General features: G+C 43.5%; 2 protein-coding genes across 11 annotated transcripts in view; one reads left to right on the top strand and one right to left on the bottom strand.

The window, feature by feature from the left end:
* The window catches only part of NIPAL2 (NIPA like domain containing 2), a 434384-nt gene that overhangs the window by 259741 nt on the left and 148481 nt on the right, over positions 1–26162 (top strand). The window lies entirely within an intron of this gene.
* The window catches only part of MATN2 (matrilin 2), a 123502-nt gene that overhangs the window by 31705 nt on the left and 65635 nt on the right, over positions 1–26162 (bottom strand). For all 10 annotated transcript variants that reach the window (XM_050940647.1, XM_050940649.1, XM_050940639.1 and 7 more), the window contains exons 6-9: positions 15112–15234; positions 11990–12112; positions 5513–5635; positions 2829–2951 (exon numbers count right to left, since the gene is read on the bottom strand). In XM_050940647.1, coding sequence (XP_050796604.1) covers positions 2829–2951; positions 5513–5635; positions 11990–12112; positions 15112–15234 — 492 coding nt within the window. The remainder of the gene's footprint in view (positions 1–2828; positions 2952–5512; positions 5636–11989; positions 12113–15111; positions 15235–26162) is intronic.

Below are 26162 nucleotides of genomic sequence, written 5' to 3'. Positions count from 1 at the left end.
AGCATTCTGTTCAGCTGTGTGTGAGCTCTGCTGCATATGGAGTTCCATTTACTATTGTTGCTAGATGTCAGAGCAGAAGTCAGTTTATCACTAGGGTGTTCCTAGTAAATATGACATCAGTCTCTTGATTCAGAAGTGATATACATTAAACACATCTATTCAGCTGCTTATTTAACAGTTACCTGAAAGACCCCAAAATCTTTTCTGATAATATAAAAAGATTGCCCATGTGATTTTAACAGGGTCGGCTGGAGCTCAGGAGCAGAACAAAGTCTGTTCCCAAATAGATGTGCAGAGAGGGGTAAATTGGCAAGTAGAGGAAATACTCAAGGGATCAGATTCGGTGCCCAGAGGAATCCAGGAGTCACTGTATAGCTTTAATGCTTCTGATGGGAATCCAAGTAATACCTGGAGGAAACTAAATCACCAGAGTTTAAAAACATCTTTTCTACCACCAAGGAAACAGGACTTTCCATTGGAAAGTTGATACAACTCTTAAAACAGCAACTCAGCTGCTTCCCTATATCCACTGGTTCCGCTAGAAGCAGTGGAGCCTTCCCTCTCCCCTTTTTGCACAGAAGGCAGGAGTTCTGTTCTGGTAGCATTAGTTACCCCTGTTCTGGAGGGGTGGATGGATGGATCTTTGTGGACTTCAGGGGGCAGGAGAGGGTGGAGCAAATATGTTTCCACCCTCTGATTTGCATTAACTTCCCCATGATCCTCTCTGTGACTGCAGCTGTGCGGTTGCAGGGGGATCTTGCCAATGGCAGTTTAACTCTTGCTGAAACTTCATTGCCCAATGGCAGGGAAAGCAGCAGATTCAGGAGTTGTCCATGCAATCAACGGCTTGGGGAGCTGGGGAGGGAGGAAAGACAGGTAGCATGGCTGCCAAAATCGTTGGTGAGGCCTGCCAAACTCCTCTGACAAGTGGGGATAATTCCAGGAAGAGTCAGCAAGGCAAAATTCACTGAGTTTTCCTTTCTCATTGGCCCTTTCTGCAGATTTTTACCCTAGAGCGGGCAATTTACCCTACTAACTCTATTAAACTGGAGTGAGTCTTAACTCTCATTAGCTATATTGAGAATAAAAATGTTGTTAGGGCAAGTTTAATTTCTGATGTATTGGGGGCTCCTATGAAGGCTGCATTAGTGACATCTCTACCGAGGACTTTAAGTTCCTGAATAAAGAAGAAAGTCACTTAACATAATGTGTTCATCCACTGTGACAGGATCAGGCCAGATGGCTAGAAGAGAGTGGTCGAAGGTAGATATATTAGCTCCAGATTAAGCAGGTCCCTTTTCCCTGGGTATGATAACAGGGACTATTCCAGAACACTCAGGAACTTTCTAGAAATAATTAAGGCAGGCAGGCTAATTAGGACACCTGTAGCCAATTGAGAAGTTACTAGAATTAATTAAGCCTAATCAGTACACCTGGTATAAAAAGACTTGCACTCTGGTTAGTGAGGTGTACGTAAGGAGCTGGGAGTGAGAGGACGTGCTGCTAGAGGACTGAGGAGTACAAGCGTTAAGAGACATCAGGAGGAAGATCCTGTGGTGAGGACAAAGAAGTTGGTGGGCGGAGTCCATGGGGATGTAGCTCAGAGAGTTGTAGCTGTTCTGCAGCTGTTCCAGAAGGCACTCTAGACCGCTGCAGTCCACAGGGCCCTGGGCTGGAACCCGGGGTAGAGGGCGGACCCGGGTTCCCCCTAAAACCTCCCAACTCCTGATCCAACACAGGAAGACCTCTGAGGCTAGCAAAATCCGCCAATAAGCGCAGGACCCACCAAGGTAGAGGAGGAACTTTATCACACCACATGCAGGGCTTCCAGAGCAAAGGGTACACTGATTTATACCTGTGTCCACACACACAAGAGGAGTAGAAGATGATGAAAACAGCAGCACAAAATTTGTGAAAAGGGCCAATGAGCTGGCTGGCTTCCAAATAATATCTACAATAGATCACTCACCAAAACCCACCTCTTCAACAGCAAAGAGGACAGGACAAGAATGCCCAGTAACATCTTCCTCCCTGCCAGCAGGAGAGAAGAACAGACAACCAGAGATCCTGAGTGAAGGGCAAATAAGATGGTGAATAATATGGAGACTATTGTAATGCTACTATATAAATTGATTGTGTGGCATCATCTGGAATACTGTGTGCAGTACTGGTCATGCCATCTCAAAAAGGCTATTGCAGAGCTAAAGGAGATTCAGAAAAGGGCAACAAGAAAGATCAAAGGCCTAGAAAAACTCTCAGATGAAGAGGCATTGAAAAGATTGGGACTGTCACCTTAGAAAGGAGACGAATAAGAGGGAACAAGATTAAAGTATATAAAATATATGGTGTATAGAGAAGATAGATCATGCGCTTCTGTTCTCCATATCTCATAACACAAGAACAAGGGGACATTAATAAAAGGAAATACTTTTTCATACGATAAGTAATTGAAACTGTGGAACTCTCTGCCACTGGCAGTCATTGAGAGCAAGAACATAACAAGAGTCAAATTATCCAGAGTTGTCACAATTAACGATAATAAAAATTTTTTTGGAGTGGATATCAAGCCTCATGTTTTAGAGCTTATGTCAATCTCTAACTATTATAGACTAGGATGAGACCTAATGTGGGGGACAGATTACCCCACATCTGTCTACTGCAGGGTTCTCACATCTTTCTCTGAAGCATCTGGTACTGGCCACTGTCAGAGACGGAATACTGGACTACACAGACCTTGGGTCTGATGCAGTGTATCAGTTTTACGTTCCTATTGTTTATTTGCTTCCCTCGGCTTTAACTCTCATCAAAGAAGTTATCAAGAAACTTACGTGTGCAGGTTTTTAGGTCTTCATTAATGATGAATCCTTCAGAACACTGACAGACATATGAGTCGCCGGTGTTTAGGCACAGCTGCTCACAGCCATGGTTGTTCTCAGCACAGTGATCCACTCCTAATGGTTTATGTTAGGAATTAAGAAAACATATTAGAGAGTTAAAGACCAAAACCATGACATGGTACTAAGTGCTAGAGAATCTTTGTACATATGATTATCAAGAAAAAACAACCCATAAACGTTTGCACTTATATAGCTAACCCATTTAAGGATCCATTTGAGAAACATGAATTAACTTATCCTTATAACAGCTCAGTGAGGTAAGTATTTATTATTCCTATGTTACAGACAATGAATGTAAGGCATGGAAAGATTATGACTTGTCCATAATCACAAAGGGAATCTGCAACAGAGTTGGGAACAGAGAACCCAGGAATCCTTAACCACAAGGCCATGCTCTCTTTTCCACACACACAAATCTTTTCTTTGTTCACTACATGTTTTTCTCAGACAATAAATATGAGTGTTAATCATTTATGAGTTTCAATGATTAACTCATTGAATTTACTCATAATCCTCTAATTGTTGTGGAAAATTACCACAACAATTAGAGGATTATGAGTAAATTCTGTTTAAACTGACAGATATGGTAATTTAAAAATATTCTTTTGCTGCTAGGTTCTATCTGCTAAAGCCAAAATATGAGACAGTTAAAAACTGAGAGTGTAGGGGACTTAATGTAACCACTTTGCATTTTATTGATTCTGTATTTGTGATGGAAATGGTCTCTATAAAAACCAAATATATGTGTGAATTGAGTTTAAAGTTTGCACTGTATCTCCTAACAAGGGACAATTGAGAGGTATGGTCGATAGTTCATAAAGCAAGATATGTGCTTGTGTGAATGTGCAGTGTAACTTTGCTGATTTTGTAAAAGTACAGAGCAAAGCACTTTTTAGCAAGAAAAAATCTTCAAAGATTTTTATATCAAGCTTCCCCCTTAACATTTTATAGTGGACATTCTTCACTATTCTTAGTCACAAGGGTGAAGTTCACCCTAGCTCAACTTGACTGAAGTCAGTGTTACCCAATATAAATGTTGTCTATTATGTCTCAATTCTGCTGATGCAAAAATTTACTGGATTATCACAGTCATATCTATATCCATTTGCTAAACCTAATAATATTGTGCAAGATTGGTTTTTTAAAATCATATAAAATATATATACAGGAATCTGTCCCAATTTAACATCAGACATAGTTACAAATACTGTTGGCCTGAACAAGTGAAGCCGAGATTGAAATTTTTACTAATTACAATAAATTCCAGTTGGCACATTCTCCTTTTTTCCATAAGTTTACATCATCATAAGTGGAGTTGTGCTTTGGGGTCGTTGTACAAGAGAAATGTGAAACAATTAAAATAAACAAACCCCTATCTTATTTGGCAAATTACATTCTCAGATCACCATCATCTGTTATAAATAAGAGATGCCCATTGTAATATGTATTATTAATATCACTTTTAAAATCTAAACGTTCAGCTTCTCACACTAAATCTTTCCTTATGTTCTTTCAAATAACAAAGTAATCACAAATCTGCCCATCATCAGGCTTCTGGAACTACAGTAACTATAAATTTAGGTCAGCATGTTTTGATACCTAAATCTGCAAAAATAAAAACTGTAATGCTAAAAAAGAGAAAAGGGCCAAGATTTTCGAATGCAACCAGTAAACTGGGTTGCCTCAATTGTGGAGTGCCCTATTTGTGACACCTTAAAGGGGCCTAATTTTCAGAAAGAGCCAAGTACCTGCCCATCTGAAAATCAAACCAAGTTGTATAATTTACTTATATTACAATGTATCAAAGTTTTCTTGTATGCTGCAGAATCCATCAACAGTTTATTTTGATCACTGAAGATAATAATTTTCTTAATTATACAAGTCTTTGGGTACTTTTTTCCAAATGGCATAAGTACATCAAGAAAAATTGCAGCTCTCTGCATTTGCAAAGTGCTTCTTTAAATATGCAAAATGGTTCTGGGGAAAACAATATATTTTCACAACTGAGTGATTGCAAATATACAGGGTTGGCATGATTTTTGGTAGAACATCATTCCTTTAGCAGCATTCTAATTATCATATAGCAAGGGATGTATTTATATCAGATAGACTTCAGAAGAAATAAAAATAAACCAGCATTTGAGGTAAAAAACCTTAGCATTAGGTGTGTAACTTTCTAAATATCTGTTAAAATTGGATGTATTTTTAACAAGCACTTCAAATAGGGTGACCAGATGTCCCAATTTTATAGGGACAGTCCAGATATTTGGGGCTTTTTCTTACATAGGTGCCTACTACCCCCCATCCTCTGTCCAGATTTTTTACACTTGCTATCTGGTCACCTTAACTTCAAAATATGTCAGGCACTCCTGCTAAATAACATTCTTATAACAGGAATAGTTTATAAGACGATACACTTGTTCTCCACGAGGTGGACCTATGCAGGCATTTTACCAACATTACCTCACTAGAGCTGGCTTTTGTTGGACTTTACAGTTACAACATCTTATATAGCCTTGAAAGATCTCAGAAGGGCCCCTGGAGAGTTCCCTTGTTCTTTTCAAAACTCAGCCCAATGCAAGAACTAATTGCTGCACTTTGTGTGAAACACTCACTTCTGCACGTTTTGCCATCATGGTTTAGGGTGTATCCACTACGACATCTGCACACAAAAGAGTCTTCTGTGTTAACACATTCCTGTTCACAGCCATGTTTACCCAAAGCACAGAAGTTTATTCCTGTGGAGAGAGAGGTTAAAGAATACAAGTTAAGTATGCTGGTTACTGAACAAAACATCATGCTGCTTAAATGGCACCAACTTCCATGTGACAGACAGTTAATAAAACTGTGGGAAGCAGCTGATCTGGTGGCCTATTAGTAAAAATGTGCAAGACTTTGCTTTGATTCTCATACTCTTTCTTTCTCCAGCCATCAGAAGCAACATCAACACTTTGGGGAGGAAGAATGCCTGGTACTGCTCAGTAGTGACACACACAGTTTGGCTTAGAAAAGAGGAAGTAGAGAAGTTGATGGATTGTTTAATGTGAACCATGAAGTAAAGTGTTTGGGAATGAAAATACTACCAAACTGAAGGACTGATCCAAAGCCCACTGAAGTCACTGAAAGAATCCCATAATTCACAATTGTACTCCTGGTAATAAACATTATGCTTGGAAACGTTTGCAGGATCGGACCCTGTGCTCCTCAAGGAACACCTGTCCTGTAAAGTCCTGAATATAATCACAATGCTATATAAGATTATAAAAATAGCAGCAATCCAGACTGATGTTAAAAATGATACTGGTGCACATACATGAAAGCACATACCAAAATGCACATTTTTTGTGAAGATGAAAGACATTTAATCGTGTTCCAAAAGAGGCTATTTTCTTAGCTGTAATCTATGTGAGTTTACAATTAGAGAAATATTAATACTACTTCTTGCTCCTGGTTTTCATAGTGCTTAGGTACTGAGCTAGCTGCTTCATGTGTGTGTAAGTTCTATATGTGCCTTAAGAGTCTCTCATGATGCATTGGCTTTGATGCAAGCTTGCTGGGTCCCACACCAGAGGAGTTGCATCATAGGAATCATAGAAATGTAGGACTGGAAGGGACCTCAGTAGATCACCTAGTCCTGTCTCCTGCACTGAGGCCTGGTTTACACTACAAAATTAGTCCACCTAGCTGCGCATCCGTCTACACTTAAATTTGTCTCCCACTGATGTAAGTGCCCCTTTATGTAAATATAGTAGCACCAGCTCCCCGAGCAGCATTGAGCCATGGTCAATGTATGGAGGTCAATGCAGCGCAAGTGTGGACACTGCATTACTTATGTTGACCCTAACTAGTACTCCAGCAGCTGTCCCACAATGCCCAAAACTGACCGCTCTGGTCATAATTGTTAACTCCACTGCCCAGAGGTCAGATATATCACAAGCCCCGACTCCTTTAAAACCCCTGTGAATTTTTGAAATGCCTGTTCCTGGTTGTCCAGTTTGGTGAACACACTTCTATCTGCTCTTCTTTGTTGTGTGCAACTGCCCAGCTGACCATGCCAGCTACATGCTCCAGATGCACATTCCTGCCTGGAGTAGACAGGAGATATTGGATCTCCTGGGCCTATAGGGAGAAGGCCTGTGCAGGCACAGCTCTGAACCAGCTGTAGAAACGTCAACATCGATGAGTAGCTTGCTTTGGGGAGGCAGAAAGAGGGCTATGACAAGGACCAGCAGCAGCGAGAGCCATGAAAGTCAAGAAACAGGATCGACTTTAGGCCCCCGAATCGGGCCCCGCACCCAGTGAGAATCCCTTCCCTGGCTAGAGGCGCCTTTTTAATTTTTACTCACCTGGCGGCACTTTGGGTCTTCCGCAGCAGGTCCTTCAGTGCCACCGAAGACCTGGAGCGAGTGAAGGACCCACTGCCGAAGTGCTGCCGAAGACTTTGAACACCGCCCGGTGAGTACAAGCCCCACGTGTTTTTTTATATGTATCCGTTTTGGTTTTTAAGTCATCCCTGCTGGGGCCCCATCAAAACTATTTGAATTGGGCCCCGCACTTCCTAAAACCAGCCTGGTCAAGGAACTGTGGCAGGCATATCAGAAAGCCAGTAAGGCCGACAATCAATCTGGTACCAAGCCACAGACCTGCTGCTTTTACACAGAGCTGCATTCCAGACTTGGTGGAAACCCCACCACCATCCCACACACCATCATGGATACCTCTGAGGAGCCTGAGTCACAGGCCCCTGCTGCAGGGCCGGTGCAACCATTTAAGCGACCTAGGCGGTTGTCTAGGGCACTGGCATTTGGGGGGGTGCCATTTTCTTTGGCAGCAACCGCAGCGGCCGGATCTTCGGCTGCCCTGGTTGCCGCTGGCATTTAGGCAGAGGGAGCTGGGGCAGGGAAGCGTGGGGAGGGCCGCCTGCAACAAGTGGGGGGGGCGCGCATGCAGGGGAACTCCTCGTCCCAGCTCAACCCTGCCCTGCCTTCTCCCTGAGCACGCTGTGGCTGCTTCACTTCTCCTGCCTCCCAGGCTTGTGGCGCCTAAGCTGATTGGTCCCGCAAGCCTGGGAGGCGGGAGAAGTGAAGCAGCCACGGCGTGCTCAGGGAGGAGGTGGGGCAGGGGTGAGCTGGGGTGGGGGGGGTGCCTCAGGGCAGAGGGTGGGGAGCTGCCGCAAGAGGGGTGCCTCAGGGTGGGGGGGAGGGCGCAAGGTGGAAGTTTCACCTAGGGCGCAAAACATCCTTGCACCGGCCCTGCCCTGCTGTGAACAGCAAGGAGGAGGAATATGGAGGACAGGTGATGTTGGGGGGGGGGGGGTCCAGTGGTGCTGCAACCCAGGACTGTTTTTTGACTCCACCACAGTCCAGCTAGTCCCTGCAGTCGAGCACAGGTGAGCCTGATGCAGGGGAAGGAACCTCGACTAAGCATGTAAATGAAATACCCATTTGAGTGACAGCATCCCCAACTTAGCTGGACACACCTATCAACTTTTCATTAATTCACTCATACTACAGTAGGTAGTGATACAACAAAGAGATGGAATTGCTATCTGCTTTTCATTCCCCTCAAGAGTTAGGCAGGGGAGGGGGGCCATGTGGAACAGTTTGTTTATGTACACAGCGCTGTCTCTTGAGTTCTCCTGAGAGATCTCGATGAAACTTTCCTGGAGGTACACTGCAATCCTCTCCCAAGGTTTCTAGAGATGGCAGCCTTATTTTTAACTCCGCAATAGGACACTTTCCCATGCCAGCAGGGCCAGCTCCAGGCACCAGCTTAGTAAGCAGATGCTTGGGGCGGCCACTCCAGAGAGGGGGCGGCACGTCCAGCTACTTGGTAGCAATTCGGCAGAGGGTCCCTAACTCCCGCTTGGAGCGAAGGACCTCCCGCTGAATTGCCATAGATCGCGATCATGGGTTTGTTTGTTTTTAGGTTTTGTTTTGTTTTTGGCTGCTTAGGGAGGCAAAACCCCTGGAGCCGGCCCTGCATACCAGTTGGCGATAACTTTAGCAGGCATCATTCAAATACACAGTCTAGCAGCATTCAGATCCAGGTGACTTGAAAACGCCAGCAACAGTTGTGCTCTCTGTGGCTTTGTTACCCTCAGGAGTGACATATCAGCCAAAACCACTACCATCTGTGGAAAAGGGTGCCAGTATTCAGTGCCAGTGCCCTATACTCATAGTTTCATGCAACTGAGCAATTCCCTTCTCGTTTCCTTCACCCCTGGCAGCACATACTCACCATGGCTTGAGCAGAGAATGGCACCAGGCACAAGCACTCCAAAGCAGAAGTGTCAATAAACTCATTTTGTTTAACACTTTAGGGCAGCAATGAAAGGAGGGAGTGCTGAATAAGAAGTTTCATTTTCCATTTCTATTGTACTGACAATAGTACCTCTGTACGTTTTAGCTGCAGCTGATGCGGCCTTGAGAGGTTCCCTCTCCACACCGGAAATGGTGCTCCACCATCTGCTGCTGCTCTGTAAATGCCACCAATAACCTTGAATTGGTTCTCGCTATATCCCACAGCAAACTGACCATCATGTTCCCTGCAGCTCTTCTTGCAGCTCTATAAATACCAGAGAACGGTGCGTTCTGTGTTTGCAGTGCTCATGACAAAAGCGCAGAGCTATGCAATCTTCATGCTTCTGCCGGATACTCCAGGCAGCGACAAGTCCCATGCAGGTTCACAGGAAATTGAAAATAGGTGCAAAAATTATGGGATAAAGATATATTATGGGATGGATAATAGTGCATTATGGGGAGTTGACCCCTGCTCCCAGTCACCCCTACGTGAGTCGTTTCTGCCCCATCAGGCATTGCCAAAACTACTCAAAAGACAGCGTGTTGAATGGTGGCAGGTTGCACAATGGAATAACTACCCATTGACACAAGTAGTCCTGGAGAGTACATGCAGTGCCGACGCAAGGAGATAGTATATCACTTGTGCACGTGCATACCTAAGTGCTGCGACTTTATGCTTGTGTCAGGAAAGCTTTGTAGTGTAAACATGGCTTAAGTATTATCCACACCATCCATGATAGTTATATGTCTAACCTGCTCTTAAAAACGTCCAGTGATGGAGATTCCACGTCCTCCCTAGAAAATCTGTTTTATACCAAGGTCCATTCCCCATTTAAGAAGCTAATACAATGGAGAGTGTTTTCTAAGTTTTGTAAGGAACTGGGATGGTGATTGAAAGGAGTGGTTCTCAGCCAGGGCCCCTGGGGGCCGCAAGCTGGTTTCGGGGGGCCGCCAAGCAGGGCCAGCATTAGACTCTCTGGGGCCCAGGGTAGTAAGCTGAAGCCCCACTGCTTGGGGCTGAAGCCCTGAGCCCTGTCACCTGGGGCTGAAGCCGAAGCCTGAACAATCTAGCTTCACGGAGCACCCTGTGGCATGGGGCCCAGGCAATTGCCTGGCTGTGATCCCTTAATGCCGGCTCTGGCTTTTATATGCAGAAAACCAGTTATTGTGGCACAGCTGGGCAGTGGAGTTTTTATAGCATGTTGGGGGGCCTCAAAAAGAAAATAGTTGAGACCCCCGATTTAAACTCTGTAGTGATTAAAATATAAATGTAAACTGCTTTTAATAACTAAATAATACATCCCCTACTTTCCCAAAATTAGTCAAAGGCATCTGTCCTTGGCTACAACATAAATTGAAGTATTTAGGCCAAAACCACTTGTGTTACTAGCCCAAATAAGAACTGTAGCAGGGTGGTTATCCGCTCCTGCCCTGAGGGGTTTAAAAAGCAGCCTTGGAGAGGGCTGCAGCTCTAAAAGCTGGACTCATTGGGGAAGCAGCTGCAGCTGGGCCACGCAGGACCGGCGCTAGGGGTTTGAGCGCCCTAGGCAGACGGCAATTTCACCGCCCCGCACGCTGGTCCCGCGGCTCCGTGGAGCTGCCGCAGTGGTGCCTGCAGAGGGTCCGGTGCTCTGTGGCTCCAGTGGAGCTGCCGCAGTCATGCCTGTGGGAGGTCCACCGGAGCTGCGCGAGCAGCCGACTGTCCGCAGGCACGACTGCGGCAGCTCCGCCGGAGCCGTGGAGCACCGGACCCTCCGCAGGCACCACTGTGGCAGCTCCATCGGAGCCACCTGCCGCCCCCTCTGGCAAAACGGAGCCCACCATTTATTCTGGTGCCCTAAGCAATTGCCTGGACTGCCTAAATGGTACCGCCGGCCCTGGGGCCACGCCTCAATCAGGCCACAGCTGGCCTGTATAAAAACGCTGTGAGCCAGGAGCCCAAACAGTCTCCCTCTGTGTGTAGAGGGAGAAGGGCTTGGCTGCAGGGAGCTAGACACAGGGTACCTGAGTGGAGCAGGGCTGGGGAAAGGCAGAGGAGCTGGGGAGCTCCAGCCTGGAAAGCCCCAGGCTGTGGCCTAGCATAAGGCCAATATGTACTGGGGGTTGCAGAGGGCAGCCCAGTGATAGACAAAGGCAGCAGGTCCAAACCCAACCTTGCCAGTGATGAGTAGGCTGATACTGCAGTCTGCCCCAGAGCGTGGGGGCTAGATGATGACTGGCAGTAGCCATACACTGAGGCAAAGTGGGGATAGTGGGTGGGGGTTCCCCTGGGAGGGGGAGACCCTGAGGCTGAAAGAGATTATTGCCAGGCAGCAGCACCCCAGGTAAACAGGGCACTGGGGTCCTGGGAGGGACACGGGGGCCAGAGGACAGGCGGATCACTGGCCTGCAGAGGGTGCTCTGGGCTGGAAATTGAGCTAATTCCCTGAGAGACCAGCAGGAGGTGCCGCAGGGCTGAGTACAAACCTCTACAAGAACATTTCAAAGAAGTAATGAATGTCCTGGTTTTGAACCATCATATGTCCCATAGTACTCCCCAGAATTGCTTCAAACTCTTCAGAAAAATTGTAATGTAGTGTAAAATCTGGTCTGTGAAATATCAAGGAGTTTGGTTTAGTTTTTGGCCAAGTTATGGGTTGAAGGAAGGGGCTGAGGTTAAAAATCAACCTTAAAATAGGTTTGTTTCAGCCTTTACTATGGAAGAGGCTCTGATCTTTCTGTAAATTCAGCCATATAGGTTTTCAGAAGTAAAAGCAGGTGAACTTTATTGCATACAGTAGGACAACTTACTTTTGCAAGTTCTCTTATCTGGATTAAGAGTAAACCCGTGTCGGCACTGACAAAAATAGGAATCATTTGTATTAACACATTCCTGTTGACAGCCATGGGTCTGCAAAGCACAGTAATCTGGTCCTATAAAAAGAAAAAAAATGGACAGCAATGAGGAACATAGACAATTAAATTAAATTAAAAACAATTACCTCAGTTTCTTTAAATGAACATCTCTCTTTCAGGACATGCTCCTGACACCTTGCCATACTTTCTCAAGCTGTAAAAACAGATTGTTCCATTTTCACACAGACTATAATATATCATACATATTTTTAATGAACCCTTAGGGGATAAGTTTTCAATGGGAGGATGTACAGAAATGAGTGTTAGTATTTTTGCAGCTAAATACCCATAGAGCACAGTGAAAATGTATCACTTGGTTTTCTAACAAATTACCTGGTAATACTATTTTACTGCATACAAGTTAGATATGATTTATAAGAAGTGTATTAGTGTGCTTTTGAGTGCTTTGCACTAGATCAGAGCATTGCTTTATCTGCAAAGTCAGGGTCTGAACAACTCAGGTTTGTTTGCTTTGCAGTTCCCTCATTTAAGTTGCTCGTGAGATGATATCATGAAGATGTATAGGTTTCAGAGTAGCAGCCGTGTTAGTCTGTATCTGCAAAAAGAACAGGAGTACTTGTGGCATCTTAGAGACTAACAAATTTATTTGAGCATAAGTTTTTGTGGGCTACAGCCCACTTCTTCAGATGCATAGAATGGAACATATAGTAAGGAGATATATATACATACAGAACATGAAAAGGTGGAAATAACCATATCAACTCTAAGAGGCTAATTAATTAAGATGAGCATATGAGATATGTGTTTGTACAGAGGCTTGCACAGTGGGGCCCTGGTATATGATTGAGACTTAGAACGCAGGAGGCTCCTCTCCTCCCCAGAGGTAGCAGCATGGGGTCCCATTGCATCCCACAGATTACAAGAGGGGCTCCTTTCCCTTTGGAAGGAGCAGAATCAGCAACCACGATGGTGGCAGGAAGGCCGCTAATAAGTATTCCAGGAGCCAAGTTGTACACGGTATACCTGCTTGGGCTAGTGTTGGCAAACCCCCAGAGCAGTGTATCTTGCAGTTAACTTTGAAATGGATGAGTAGTTTACACCTCTCCGTGCTTTTGTTTCAAGCTGTCTTAGTAACACTTATTTATGTTTCGGGCTTTTCTTTGTGTCCATAAGAGGCTAGAAGCTTAATATTTTCTTTTTCTTTTTGTAAATGAAAGCCAAAATTCTGATATAATCAAAAGACTCTGGGAGTTGGAGCCCTAGGCACGGGCTATAGTGCTTATACCTTAATCTAGTTGTGCACTTATCAAAGCTCCAAAAAAATGTCTGTTTGACATGTTCTGTTCTTAACATGGGTTGAATCTTCGCTAGTTTTGCTGCTCTCACTGAGACTTACCTGTCAGGCCAAATTTGTAGAAAATAATGTTGAGTTTTAAACTTTGAACATTTAAAAATTAGTCATTTTGAAGCTTTTCCTTGTGTGTTCACAATGACCTAAAGCCAGTGTGATTTAGAACACAGGGGAACTCTGACACATCCTTGCTCTGAATCAGTTTAGTCTAATCCCAGGCTAATCTGAACAATGTTCTGACTTTAAACCAATTGCAATTTGCAGTCCATTTTCTTTATTCTTGGGTTTGGTTTGCAAGGTACAAAAGAAGTCCAGTTTGCAGAGAAGTGGTTTGGTAAGTTTTAAAGTTATTTATGTTTAAATTCAGCAATGGCATCCTGAACTGATCTTAACCAATGCTGTCCTGGCTCCAGTCCATTCTTGCTTGGTTGCTGCTGCTTATTCAGTATTTCCTTCCCCACTACATCTATCCAACGTGTTTTTTTTTTTCAAATTGTAGTTCTGGGAATGTTTTTTGCACTTTAAACTGATTTAAAGTATTTAAAGCAGCTAAAACAGGTTAAAATGCTCCAGAGGTTTAGATCTGTTTAAATGCATACAACAGTTTAAAACTAATATCAGTTAATCCCCATAGCTGATGTAAAGATTTAACTTGCTTTAAGCTTTTTTATGATGTTTTAAGGTCTTTGATCAGTTTAAACTGGAAAAAAAAATCCCACATTCTAAAATCCTTCACAATTTTGGGGGAACAATGGATCTGGATTGCTACCCAAGCAACAGGAGGCACTTACGCTGTACTGAGAATATTTCAAACTGCATGCTTATGTGGATATATACACACACAAGTATGGAAATATGTATTTCACATAAAATTCTAATAGACCTGCATCTGACTGGTGCCTGCCAAGGCTACCAGAGCCTGCAAGTTGCCAGCTACATTGACTGGCACCAACTGTACTCTGACTAATTGTGTTTCTTTATGATATAGCCTTTTAGACAACCTGTAATTGTAATTACACACCCATGTGTTTCTAGGGTTGTATAAGACTCTCATATTGTACTGCATTATTTCATAAACTAGATTTGTTCACACTGTTAAAAATATGGGCTAAATTAATCACTGGTATAAGCAGTGTAACTCTACTGAAATTAATAGAGCTGCACCCACTCACAGTCACAGCAATTAAGTTTCTTTATCATAATCCATATATAGAAAGAAGCAGAGTTAATGTTGTACATTCAACCTTTTCTTTTACATTTCCTGAATGTGGCATACTTAGCTATGCAACCTTAACAGTGCCTTAATACAGGGCATTTGCATTTAATATTAAACTTGTTTTATAAACAAAGAAAATTTAAGAATTATGTTGTATAAAATTAATATGTTTTTCAGGTCTATTGCACAAGGAAGGAGGACACTCAAAATAAAGAACTCTGGCAATCCGAAGGGATCAGGTAAAATCAGAAGCCTTTATTTTGCTACCTAGGGAGAAGCATGGCCTCATGTTAAGAACTCCTTGTCCCCAGAGAAGGAGGAAACTTCCACCGCTTTTATTTCCTATGACTCCAGGAGCTAGTCCATCCCTGACATTCTACTGAATGTCCTCAGCATCTTCAGGAACAGCAGTGGGAGAGTCACCACTGGAAATTAGGAGGTATAAGGAGAGCAAATTTATCATAGTACTTAAAATTCATCACAACTTACTTCTGCAAGTTCTTCTGTCTGGATTTAGAATAAATCCTTGATGGCATCTACAGTAGTAGGAGTCATCCATACTTACACACTCATGTTGACAACCTTGGTTATCCAAAGCACAAAGGTCTACAACTGAAAAAGAAAAGAAGAAGAATACATGGAATTAAAATAAACAGAATCCAATAAAAATATGATTAAATATTTATATTATGAAAGTGACTAAGAGTCCTGATCAATGTCCAGGGCTGTACAAATAATAAATTCTTATATAGACTTCTATTACCCTCCACCTCCAACCTGATTTTTCACATTTGCTGTCTGGTCACCCTAGAAACAGCAAAGTTGAGGGAAAAATGGAAAAATTATTTTTTTAAAGATTTTTTCTATCATCGAGTAACATATGAGCAGACATGATCCAGACCACTTTTATTTACATTTGGTCCCTCATTCCTCTTTCTTAGTTGGTCTGTCTTTTTAGACTGATCTTTTTGGTGAAGGGATTGTGCCTTCCTCTGTCTATACAGCTTTTAGAACATTAGGAGCACAACTGAAAAATAATTAATAATAATTCCTACAGGACCTATATTTCCCCAGTTTTCTCACTAAAGGATAGACTGTGCAACCCTTATTCTTTGTGGTGAGCACATGCTCACAGGAGCAGTCCTATTGGCTTCTACCAGTGGTTAGCTTGCCAGTTTCTCTAGTGTAAACAAACATACAGTCAGTCACTTTTGGTGACTGACTGTATGTGGCTGAAGTGCTCTCTTGCCAATTGCTCTTGCCAGCTGCACTGTTGTAATATTTTTCATATACAAATTAACCACACTCTAGGCCAGCGTTTCTCAAATGCGGCCACCAGGGGCTTTTCTTGATGCAACAGCCTTCTAAGTAGTGATTGGGGTGGGGGGAGCAATGGCCCCTTTCCCAGGACTGCCAGCAGGGGTTGGGCCCTGCCCCCCTCTGGAGCCAGAAATGCTAGAGGATCAGGCAGACGGTAAGTTCTCCACCTTCCTAGGCCAGTGGGGCTTGGGCTTCTGGCTTCAGCCCTGGGGTGGTGGTGGCAGGTTCTAGTCATGGGGTGGCAGGATCTGGTCCCTGGCTGCGGGGCTTCAGCCCGGATCCCAGGCTTTGGACACTCTCCTTGATCTCACCACCCCTCTTATAATCGCTGGCCCCTGCTGCTCCCCCATCTCCCCATCCATTGCCTCTGGCCCCTGCTGCCTCCCTACCTGCCTCCCCATCCAGGGCTTATTTTGTACCCCAGCTTGCTGGCGTTGAGTAAATTTGCTGTGAAAAGTGATATTTGAATGTTTGTTAATATTGCTTTTCACTGCCTCCCAGCTAGCAAGTCTGCTTCTGTGAAAAATGGTATTAACAAATATACAAATATCATTTTTCACAGCAGCACACTTACTAGGTAGCAAGTCTAAAACAAAAAAGCAACCAAAAAAGCAAAAGAAACAGCAGCAAAAGACAAGAACATGCAAAGCACCTTATTTATGTTTCTATTCTGTTTAGGTTCAGTAAAGAATAGAGACATCTGTACATTATTTTGATTGAGTTTGAAAAAAAGATTACATAAATAAATTACTATGATTTGGACATTTATGTGGACATATTTATTTGTTTTTACTAAAGTTAATTACCGGTAAGTATTTTAGGAAAAATTGTCAGAGTGGTCACCAGCAAGAGTTGGTGGCCGCACTCTGAGGCCACCAAAAAATTTGTTTTGAGAACTCCTGCTCTAGGCAGGGTTAACCCTGCTGGGTTGTGTTGGTAGTCTCACTAGTTATTCTTTTCATCTTCTTTTACACCAGCTATTAGTGGTACTTGCTCAAAATAGATATCTTCCAACAAGATTTCCGTTAGTAAATGAGATATTAAATCCTCCATGGAGTTAAATATCCATGGAAAGACTGAGAAGTAGAACCAGGAAAGAAAGGAGAATGAATCCAGCAGCCCCCGGAAGCAAAGATCACTCTCCCATGAGGGGAAAGAATGTGGTTTAACAGAAGAATGTATTTTATTGTAAGATTTTTGCTCATCTGAAAAGAGGCAGTCACCACAGGATGGTCTTTTGGCCTGCAGGCCATCCAGAAGACCCAGTTTCCTTTCCAACATGGTCCTGGGCTGTCTTGTTTCCTTGTCAATAAGCCCCCTAAGAGGTAGTCTGTAGCTCCTCTAGCTGAATATGGAACAGTGTTAATAGGCTTCTACAGGCACCACACCTAGAGCCAGGTGACTAATTCCCAACACACAATTTGGTCTGCAGATTTAACCTTTTCCTTGGCCCAAGTTGTCCATGAACAGACTGATTTTTTCAGTTTTGTTCAACGAATGTGGAGTGGACAAATGTCATTCTCTGCGCTGTTGGTGAACTGCTAGCAGTGAGGATTCCTTTGAGTATCAATATTTAAGCGTATAACTGGTCACCTAAGTTAGATGGTATTGTTTCTGTGCCTTAACTGGATAATGTAAACCTTTCTAAACAGGAAGAGGGCCTGAATAACTCACTGGGCCCAGCAGATGTTGTTTGTGTGGTATGCTCTTTACCACTTCCTCTTGCTATGGTTAAGGTGCTGAGATATCTTGGAGAACCATCTCTGCCCCTTTGATAGTACCCATGTGTGTGCCATTAAATCCTTCTCTTCATCCTCTTAATCAAGAGCAGAAAGAATGTCAGCACCTGTAATGAAACCAATGTTTTATGCAGAATTCTGCAGTGTTGTATTCCCTGCCACACATGCTATGTATCAGCCACAGCAGGGAATGCTGCTTTATTGGCACTCTGGTCTCTGCTTTGCCTGACTGAGCAGATCATTACCTTGGGTTTAAACCAGGTGAACACTCTGTACTTTAGAATTCAGCAAGCAGTGATTCCTATTTAGCTCAATGCCTGGTGTTGGAACAGTGCTGAATTATTACGAATTGCTGTGACTGACGTGAATAAATGTGGCAAGCAGGAGTTTGATATGGCTTGGTATGTCTGAACTTGCTAGAGGATTCTGGAGGCAGGATTCTCTTAGCACTAGATAAATGAAGTGGAAAATTACTGAAAGTGCTGAAGCTGCACTTGAATGGTTAAAATAAGATCAATATGTGTGTTTATGTCTCAACATCAAACTTCGGAATATCAGCAGGGGAACCAGCCCACAAAGTAAAGACCACATAAAATCATGCGATCAGTGGGCTTGGTGCGAGCAGACATGGGTCAAAATGACCCTTTCTGGATGACATCATGCTGAGAGTTTAAGTGAATGATTTAAGAGGGGAAAGAAAAGAAGGCCTGGTCTACACTACGCGTTTAAACCGATTTTAGCAGAGTTAAACCGATTTAACGCTGCACTCGTCCACACAACGAGGCCCTTTATATCGATATAAAGGGCTCTTTAAACCGGTTTCTGTACTCCTCCCCGACGAGAAGAGTAGCGCTGAAATAGGTATTACCATATCGGATTAGGGTTAGTCTGGCTGCAAATCAACGGTATTGGCCTCTGGGCAGTATCCCACGGTGCACCATTGTGACCGCTCTGGACAGCAATCTGAACTCGGATGCAGTGGCCAGGTAGACAGGAAAAGCCTCACTAACTTTTGAATTTCATTTCCTGTTTGCCCAGCGTGGAGCTCTGATCAGCACGGGTGGCGATGCAGTTCCAAATCCAAAAAGAGCTCCAGCATGGACCGTGCGGGAGATACTGGATCTGACCGCTGTATGGGGAGACAAATCTGTTCTATCAGAGCTCCATTCCAGAAGGTGAAATGCCAAAGCATTTGAAAAAAAATCTCCAGGCTATGATACAGAGTCCACAGCACAGTGCTGAGTGACAAGCATTAACGGAAAGCCAAAAAATCAAATGGACGCTCATGGAGGGAGGGAGGGGGTACTGAGGGCTCCAGCTATCCCACAGTCCCCAGCAGTCTCCGAAAAGTATTTGCATTCTGGCTGAGCTCCCAATGCCTGTAGGGTCAAACACATTGTCTGGGGTGGTTCAGGGTATAGCTTGTTAATTTACTTCCCTTCACCCCCATGAAAGAACAGGGAAAAAAATCGTTTCTTGACTTTTTTCAATGTCACTCTATGTTTACTGCATGCTGCTGGTAGATGCGATGCTGTGGCAGTGAACAGCAGTATCCTCTCCCCTCCTCTCCCCGGTGGCAGACGGTATAATATGACTGCTATCCGTCATCATCATCATCCCGTGAGTGCTCCTGGCTGGCCTCAGGTGAGGTCAGCCGGGGGCACCTGGGTAAAAATAGGAATGACTCCCGGTCATTCCCAGTAGATAGTACAGAACGGCTGGTAACCATCTTCATCATAGCAACTGGGGCTGAGCTCCATCAGCCCCCTCCCTTTCATGTGTAAAGAAAAGATTTTGTACTGCCTGGACTATCATAGCAGTGGGATGCTGGGCTCCTCTCCCCTGCACCGTTTAATGTCCTGCCTGGACTATCATAGCAGCTGGAGGCTGCCTCCCCCTCATTTTATCTCACTAACAAGTCAGTGTTTCTTATTCCTGCATTCTTTATTACTTCATCACACAAATGGGGGGACACTGCAATGGTAGCCCAGGAGGGTTGGAGGTGCAGGGAAGCAACAGGTGGGGTTGTTGCAGGGGCACCCCCTAGAATGGCATGTAGCTCATCATTTCTGCGGGATCTGACATGGAGCGGCTGTGCTCTCTGATACACTGGTTCTCTAGTAAACTTGCACCATATTCTAGGCAGGACTGACTCTATTTTTAGATACTATAAAGGAGGGATTGACGCGGGGAGTCATTCCCATTTTTGTCTTTGCAACCCCGGCCGACCTCAGCCAGGGGTACCCATGACAGCAGCAGATGGTACAGAATGACTGATAACCGTCATCTCATCGCCAATTTACAATGGCATAGCAGACAGTACAGAACAACTGATAACCGTCTCTGCTATCTTGCAAAGGCAAATGAATGCTGCTGTGTAGCGCTGCAGTACCGCGTCTGTTAGCAACATCCAGTAGACATACGGTGACAGCAAAATAAAAGCTGAACGAGCTCCATGGTTGCCGTGCTATGGTGTCTGCCAGGGCAATACAGGGAAAAAGGGCGCGAAATGATTGTCTGCCACTGCTTTCACGGAGGAAGGAACGAGTGATGCATTAACAGGTGTGTTGTAAACAAGACACGAGAAGTCTTTCTCCTGCTCTACTCTGCGCTGGTTAGGCCTCAACTGGAGTATTGTGCCCAGTTCTGGGCACTGCATTTCAAGAAAGATGTGGAGAAATTGGAGAGGGTCCAGAGAAGAGCAACAAGAATGATTAAAGGTCTTGAGAACATGACCTATGAAGAAAGGCTGAAAATTGGGTTTATTTAGTTTGGAAAAGAGGAGACTGAGAGGGGACATGATAGCAGTTTTCGGGTATCTAAAAGGGTGTCATCAGGAGGAGTGGGAAAACTTGTTCACCTTAGCCTCTAATGATAGAGCAAGAAGCAATGGGCTTAAACTGCAGCAAGGGAGATTTAGGTTGGACATTAGGAAAAAGTTCCTAACTGTCAGGGTAGTTAAACACTGGAATAAATTGCCTAGGGAGGTTGTGGAATCTCCATCTCTGGAGATATTTAAGAGTAGGTTAGATCAATGTCTATTAGGGATGGTCAAGAGAGAATTTGGTCCTGCCATGAGGGCAGGGGACTGGACTCGATGACCTCTCGAGGTCCCTTCCAGTCCTAGAGTCTAAGAATCTATGACATTTACCCAGAATCACCCGCGACATGTTTTTGCACCAACATGCATTGGGGTCTCAACTCAGAATTCCAAGGGGCGGGGGAGACTGTGGGAACTATTGGATAGCTACGGGATAGCTACCCACAGTGCAACGCTACAGAAATCGATGCTAGCCTCGGACCATGGACGCACACCACCGAATTAATGTGCTTAGTGTGGCCGCGTGCACTCGACTTTATACAATCTGTCTTACAAAACCGGTTTATGTAAAATCGGAATAATCCCGTAGTGTAGACATACCTGAAGTCTCCATCTAGAATTGGTAGCTATATCTGCTTGTTTGCCAATCAGGATACTGTGTAAGGCTAATATAGTTACTGAGGGTTTATGCTTGCGGGGGAGCTAAGGCTTGTAGGAAAAGATGTGTGGTGTGCAACTTTAACTCCCTGTGTGATTCTATTATTTTTATGTCTTTTCATTGATATTAGGGAAGTAACATCTTAGCCATCACATTTTGACAAATTTGACTGTAAATCTTTAAATACACAGTGCATCAGACTTCTCCTTTGATCATGCCTATTTTGTAATAAATCATTTACCTAGTAAATACTATCCACAAAAATGAATGATACTTTAATATAAACTAATGAAAACTGGGAGTTATAGCTCCTGATTGAATACTGCACATATTCACATTTACAGGATTTTCCACCAGGGATCAGCATGCATCCTTGATGACATTTGCAGAAGCAGGACATTTTTCATAACAACATATCCATTTTAAAGTCTGAAGTTGCTCAAATCACAGAAATCAGTTCTTGCAGATCCACTGCTAATAGGAATAGCAAGTTAGCCAATCATTCTTTTCTTTGCAAAAAAAAATTAGAATGGCTGATTTCTACATAGTTTTAACACTTTATGGAAATATTATTAATGATCATATATTGATCCATGAATACGTATTGTAGGGATTCAAAAAAGTTAAAAGATAAATCATGTATATGATGCAAAAAAATAAATAATCTACAAATAGAAGTGTAACTAGGACGCTCTGCGTTTACATTTGAACCTGCCAGCACTGGCATCAGGAAGAATAGCATGAGTTAGAGGGTTCCACCAAAATAAGTATAAGTAAGCAGTACTTGAGAGATCAAGTGGATTTAGGTCAGAAGGAAAATGCAAGACATAAGAAGGAATACAAGTCCGAACCAGATCATGAGGATATGAATGCTTTGAACATTACCAAGAGAATTTGGAACTTGATTCTCCATTTCAAAGGAAGCCAACGCACTCGTGGAATGAAATGGGAAAAACATGAAAAATTAAAGATGCAGCTTAGTTCTGTGTAAAACATTAAAGACATTATGGAGAAGTGGTGAAGAGACTGACAAGACAACAACTAGAATGTCGAGGCAAGAAATTACATAGAAATGTACTAAGGTTTGAATAAGAAAAACATGTACTTTTTGTGTATTAAAGAAAGGATAGGAGCTGACATCAGAATAGAACCTATAAACAATCTCTAGTGAAGCAGGTGTATTTATTTATATTTGTATTGCAGTAGTGCCCCAGGGTCCCAATAAGGATCGGGGCTCCATTGTGCTAGTTGCTATTAAAATACAAAGAAAGACACAGTCCTTGCCTTGTAGAATTTATAATCCAGTTTAAGACAAGATGTTATAAGTAGATGTAATAAACAATAGAAGAAATAGTGAGGGAGGATGAGGACAACAGTGATGATAATAGAGGGTTATATAGGTTAGCTAATGTGACCACCTTTCTTCGGCGACGGAGGGATAGCTCAGTGGTTTGAGCATTAGCCTGCTAAACCCAGGGTTGTGAGTTCAATCCTTGAGGGGGCCATTTAGGGATCTGAGGCAAAAATCTGTCTGGGGATTAGTCCTGCTTTGAGCAGAGAGTTAGACTAGATGACTCTCTGAGGTCCCTTCCAACCTTGATATTCTATGATTCAGAGAAACTTAAATTGAATCTTTTATGTGCTTAAAAATACATACATCCACAAGTTCCACTAGCCCTCTGTATTCAGCATTAGTGAGACCAATACTGGAATATTGCATCCATTTCTGGAGACCACATTGTTAAAAATATGTTGAAAAACTGGAAAGGTACAAAAAAAGAGCCACAAAAATGATACTAGGGCTGGAAACAAAATTCCTTACAGGGAGAGACTTAGAGAGTTCAATCAGGTTAGTTTATCAAAAAGAAGATTAAGAGGTGACTTGACTATCTTGTATAAGTTCCTTGGGCAGAAAATACTGGGTATAAAGGGCATTTTAATTTATCAGAAAAAGACATAACAAGAACCAATGGCTGGAAGCTGAAGCCAGACAAATTCAAGTAAGAAATAAGGTATACATTTGTAATACTGAGTGTGATTTACCACCGGAACAAACTACAAAGGGAAGTGGTGGATTCTATCTCTCTTGATGTCTTCACATCAAGACTGGAGGCCTTTCTGGAAGATATGCTTCAGTCAGACAACTTATTGGGCTCAACACAGGGGTAACTGGGTGAAATTCTATGACCTGTTCTATATAGGAGGCCAGCTAGAAAGAATCCAACTTCAGAGGACAAGAACATAAAATGGTACTTGAGTCCTAGGACCTATGGAGAAGCATCAGTTACGTAGCATGAAATAATTCTGATGCATTCATTGTAAAACAAGCAGATGAATGTCCTCTGAAAATCTAGACATGAATCTGAACCACACCTGCTTATGGGTGAAAATAAACCCATATGCTTTATATCTTCAAAAAGTTGCAAATCCAGGAAAATAAAACAAAACAATGAGCTAAGAAGAATGCTGAGGCAGTAAGTATTCCCATATTTAAATCATGAGATCAAGTGTAATTGAAACATTTCAAAGGACTAGGCAAACAGTTGATTCATCTGCAAGAGGCACATAAACCATAGCTCTCATAAAAAACAAAATGGGAAATGGCATGAAAAATGCCCACTGGTATGGGCAATTACCTGTTTTACATACTGAACTAACGTCCTGCTTCCTAGGGCATTCTAAGAAATTACTTAAGTGGGCAGTCAAGATGCAGATTCCATTGTGTTATGGGGCTTTAAACTGGCAAGAATTTAGCTTGAAAGAAGGTACAGCTGTGGAAACTTATTTCTTACAACTTGAGAAGAATTGTGGTGGGATTGTGTGTAGGGGCCTAGGCTCCAATTCAGGAAAGCATTTAGGCAAATGCTTTACTTTAAGTATCTGCTTAAGTCCCATTAATTTCAACTTAACTTGGAGCATGTGCTTAAGTGCTTTCCTGAACCCAGGCCCAAAAGAGAAAGGCAAACATCTGGCACTTATTCTTCGATAGAAGATACCAGAACAGGACATTCTCTTGAAATACAAGACCAGGAAGGAAGGCTTGTGAGAAGGAAAATAGCCTACAGAGCTAGATTACCCTAAAACATACTGTGGTATAAGCATGGAAGAAGTGAAGAATGAGTTATTTACAAAGTTTTAAGGACAAGTTTTGTTTCACATTTAATATTTGTTTTCCTGAATTTTCATTCTCTAGCTTTCATCTTGCAGTATCCTGGGCCTATGTTTGTTTCTTTACTGCCAATGGTATGAATTAGGGGCACAGAATGCCAGTTCCTTTCAGGGAACTAAGCTTAGCCAACTCATTCTACAGACAGACTTGATTCATAGGTGTAGCTTGACTTCTATATTCAGGGCCGGTTCTGGCTTTTTTGCTGCTCCAAGCAAAAAAACCCAACCAACCAAATAAACAAAACAAAAAAAACACAACAAGGGTGCAGGGAGGCCGGAGCAGGGAACCAAAAAATAAACAAAAAACCCACAAACTTTCAGTGCCAATTACTTGGTGGCTTGCGGCTGCTTCCCCCGGCTGCACTCTGGCTAGCGGGACTCCCTGCGCTGCAGACATGCCTCAGGCAGCAGAGTGCGCACCCTGGCTAGTGGGGGGGTGGGGGTGGGAGAGAAGGGGGGTGGCCAGGGCTTCCTTCAGCTGGGGTGATTGCCACTCAGCCCCTCCTGCTGCGCCACCTGCTGGGAGGGCTCCGCGCCGCTCCCGCCTGCAGGTGAATTGAAAGTCATCAGTCAGCGAGGAGGGAAGAACGCAGGCTGCCAGGCTTGCTGCAGACATGGCACCAGCTGGGGCAGACGAACCACGCAGCCTGTTCCGAGCAGGGCGCTCCTCTCCTCTGCACCACCGCTCCCTACAGCAGTACACTGAAAGTCAGCGAAACAGAAGAAAAACAAAACAAAACAAAACAAAAAACACCAGGGTGCAGGGCAGCTAGAGTGGTGAACAGAAAAAAAAAAAAAAAAAAAAAAAAAAAAAAGAAAAAAAGAGGCAGCTGTGCCACCCTAGGATTGGATGGAATGCTGCCCCAAGCACGAGCTTGCTCAGCTGGTGCCTGGAGCTGGTCCTGTCTATATTTGAGGGGGCAGCTCCAGTTAGGCCAACAGGGCCATGTGCGTGGGGGGGAGTGCAAATTCCGTGCCTGCCCACAGGGGTGCCATTTCAGGGGTTTTTTTTTGAGGGGAAAGGGGCAACTTTCACCATGATTCCAGGGGCTACGTAACTGAAAACGCTAGGGGTTTTTGCAGATAATAACTTAGAAATTATCTGACACGAGCACTGATCTAATTCCTATATCAAGAAAGAAAATTAAATATTAGACCCACTCAGCTCTAATATTAATATGTTCTGACATCTTATGGCAAGTCACTTAAGAGACACTGGTTAGGTTTAAAATTGCAATGTATATTCTTACTCAGATACACTTACTAAAGTCGGAAGTGACAATCATGATCATCTAGTCTTACCTGCACCTTGCAGACCACAGAACCTCACCTATTCACTACCGTAATAGGCTCCTAAACCCTGGCTGAGTTGACGTCCTCTAATCATGGTTTAAAGACAGCAAGTTACAGAAAATTCACCATTTACACTAGTTTAAATGTGCAAATAGCCCATATCCCGTGCTGCAGAGGAAGGCAAAAAACCCCCAGGGTCTCTGCCAATCTGACTTGGGGGGGAAATTCCTTCCCAACTCCAAATATGGTGATCAGTTAGACCCTGGGAAAGTGGGCAAGACCCACCAGGAAAAGAATTCACTGTAGTAACTCAGAGCCCTCCCCATCTAGTGTTCCATCCCCAGCCACTGGGGATATTTACTACAGGCAGTCAACGATGGGCTGCATGCTATTGTAAGCAGTCCTGTCATACCATCCTCTCCATACACTTATCAAGCTCAATCTTGAAGTCAGTTAGGTTTTTTGCCCCCACTGCTCCTCTTGGGAGGCTGCTCCAGAACTTCACTCTTCTGATGGTTAGAAACCTTTGCCTAATTTCAAG

Source organism: Gopherus flavomarginatus, chromosome 2 (assembly GCF_025201925.1).
Source record: "Gopherus flavomarginatus isolate rGopFla2 chromosome 2, rGopFla2.mat.asm, whole genome shotgun sequence".
Lineage (NCBI taxonomy): Eukaryota > Metazoa > Chordata > Testudines > Testudinidae > Gopherus > Gopherus flavomarginatus.
Note: the sequence above shows the minus strand (reverse complement) of the source record. Positions and strands in the feature narration are given on the sequence as shown.